The sequence below is a fragment of the Coenobita brevimanus genome, chromosome 32 (genome assembly GCF_032717465.1).
Source record: "Coenobita brevimanus isolate Jiangsu-jjx chromosome 32, ASM3271746v2, whole genome shotgun sequence".
NCBI classification, from domain to species: domain Eukaryota; kingdom Metazoa; phylum Arthropoda; class Malacostraca; order Decapoda; family Coenobitidae; genus Coenobita; species Coenobita brevimanus.
Window position 1 is genome coordinate 4,817,529 of NC_136985.1, and position 3,110 is coordinate 4,820,638.

The 3,110-nt window shown below is 42.6% G+C and overlaps 1 protein-coding gene across 1 annotated transcript; it reads right to left on the reverse strand.

The window, feature by feature from the left end:
* Positions 1–548: 548 nt before the first annotated feature.
* Positions 549–1,073, reverse strand: LOC145395657 (uncharacterized). The gene has a single exon (XM_080269223.1). It carries the CDS (start codon positions 1,071–1,073, stop codon positions 549–551), a length of 525 nt encoding a protein of 174 aa, XP_080125349.1.
* Between the last annotated feature and the right edge of the window lie 2,037 nt (positions 1,074–3,110).

The window sequence follows — 3,110 nt, forward strand, 5'->3', positions numbered from 1 at the left end:
TCAGCAATTGACTTTACACTTCTTTAAGGATTCAATGCTTCTTTGGGCTCTATAACCTGCAGCTTAGCAAGTACACGGTCTTCCTCAAGGGGAAATCTTTTTTTCATTTGGCTACACAGTTCCACTAGAAACTTTTGACAATCTAGCGAAAATCTTTTCTTTACTTCCTTATCTGGTAGTGGTTCTCTCATTAGCAATGCCTGGCATCGCCCACCCAAATTAATGTCGTCTAGTCTCTCGTACTGCGAACTGTCACAGGGATCAATACTAGCTAGTGTCTTGGAAAGAACCACTTCTCGAACAAACATAGCTAGTAGACTTCTGTACTCATCGGCAATGGCAGCATACAGGGTTCTGAGCCTAAAATATTCAGACTGGAATTCAAGGTTCATTTTATCTACATTGCCGAGGACATAATTCAAAAATAGAAGCATATGCTTAGTTCCACAGTTGGCCATGGTTTTGTGTATTTCTGCTGCCCCATCGAGTTTCACAGCCTATGTCTTAATTTCTGCTTTGAAAAACAGTTCAAGGGCATCCCACTGCTCTTATATCCGAGCGATAACTTGTCCTCTTGATAGCCACCGCGTCTGAGACAGCTTTAACATTCGGCGTTTTGGACTCCCCACAATGTCTTGAATTATTTGAAACTGATGCTGACGCTTACTGCTGCGAGTGATATAGCAGCAAACGTCTCTTAAAAACTGCTCCAAGAAGGAAGGTAACTGAGAACAGGCATGGCTTGCACAAAGAGCAAAGGAGTGACATGTGCGTCCTAATATAAACACTGATGGCACATCTCTCTTCAGAAAAGCCTGGAACCCATTGTTTATGCCTAGCATAGCTGAACGATTATCGCTCGCAAATCCAATGATATTATGAAGGGATATATCCTTGCTTGCTTGCAGCTCCTTTACAGCTTTATTGAGGCCTTCACCACTAGCATCATCGATCTCAACAATGTCAAGTAATGCATCAGTCACTTTGCCTTTCCTCTGGTCAAAATACCTCACCATTACTGCAAGGATCTGGGATACAGATATGTCGGTGCTCTCGTCAACAAGAAAACACATTTTCCCTGCACACTCTGGCTATTTCCTCACGTTCCTCATGCGCAATACCATCTCTCATCACATACGCTGCTTTAGTTTTTTTTTTTTTTTTTCAAAGTCAAATTATGCGCTATTTCACTGTCTGGAAACATCTTTCTTACTACTTGTATCAGGTGGTCAGCTTGCTTAAATGAAGTCCCATGCTCTGCCATGAATCCAGATAGCAGAAGTTCAGCTCTGCTTACTTAACTCTGAAAATCTTCTTCAGGCTTTTTCTTGATGATGAACTGATCAATCACTGTGGCACCTATCTTTGCACTCCAAATTTTCACATGTTTATAGGAAGATTTATTGTTCAGAAGCCTAGACCTATTACAGTGTTTCAGTTTTGTGTCGCAAACACAGCAAATTGCAGTGTATTTGTCTTTAGGGTCAGCTTTAAGCCAGTCTTTTAACTCCACATCTGTTAACCACTCCTGCCGGAAAGCTTGCTGATACCATACTTTGGGCTTTTTTGTTGGTGATGTACTGGCTCCACTGCGACTAGGTACCTCACTGTCACTCATTGCTGATGTAATTTACAATTTTTCTAGCAGTTAGGCAGCAGAATCAAATGTTTGGCACCCTTAAGTCTGACGTGTTACCGCAGACACGACAATGATCTAACTGATGCTGGGAAGGGACTGTCGCAAACGAACTCACAGGAATGAGACGTGTCCAGCTTCAGCTAGTAGTGCGGCCGCGTTTTCAAGTTTGATTTAAAAATTTCCACTACAGTTCGCCCAATTTGTTATTATTTTACTCACTACTTCAGTTCATATGTATGTGAATTGTCAAAAAAAAAAAAAAAAAATTTTTGTGATTTCAGAAAAAAATCGCCAAGACTCCAAGGTCGGAGCCAAAAACCCAAGATCTAGTATAAAAACCCTAGGAGTGGCAACACTGGAGGAGGGTAGGTGATGTTAACTTTGTTAAACAGACCAAAGACTGGAGGACACGAAGGTTTGTCCATGTCAATATGCTGAAGGAGTATTCTGAGCAAGAGGATGCGGGGCCCCATAATGCAGCATGTGTGGTGTCAGTTACCGAGACAGTACATGAGCCAGGCTGCCCCTTGACGTTCGACCACACCGCCAATTGGAGGGAGAACCAGGGGGCGTGGATGGAATAATGGAAACATTCTCTAGCTTAACAGCTGAACGACGTGATAACCTGGCCTTCTTTCTAAGGACGTATCCTCATGTTTCCCAGAACTACCCTGGGTTGATGGATGCAACACCGCACAGTGTCGATGTTGGAGACGTCTGTTATAGTAAAGCAACCTCCCAACCGTGTGAGTTCACAAACGCAGTCCATTATCCAGCAGGAGCTGATCCACATGTAGCAGGGATTGATCGAACCATGCCAAATCGAATGTTGCTCCCCAGCCATCTTAGTTTAAAAAATCCGGAGTCCAATCGTTTTTGCATAGATTACTCTGGGGCCACTTCTCTCACTAAGACTGACACCTATCCACTTTCTAGAGAAGATGAATGTTTTGACACTTTAGCCAGTTTAAAGTTCATTAACAAAATTTATTTACTTAAGAGATATTGGCAAGTCTCACTTACTGAAAGGGTCCAAGAAACTTCCTGTTTGGGGATTGATATTCATACTTACAAATGGAAAGACATGCCATGCAGTATGGAAAATGCTCCAGCCACGTTCAAGAGGCTAATGAACAAACTTACTTGTGATATCAAGGGATGTGCCACATATAGTGATAATTTGTTTATGTTCAGTAACTTCTGGAATGAACACCTGATCCAGCTACGTGCCTTGCTGCAGACACTACCATCTACTATCTTAGTAATCAGCGTAGAGAAGCGTGACTGTGTAACGACCCAGGTTCAATACTTAGGTTATATGGTAGGATTGGGTGAAGGAAGTTTGCCTAATGGCAAAGGTGAGGCCATCGTTAATTTCAAGCTACTCAAGACCAAAACGGAACTGCAGAGATTCCTGGGTGTGGTGGGTTGCTATCGGAGATCTGTTGTAAATTTCCCCTGATGTAGATCC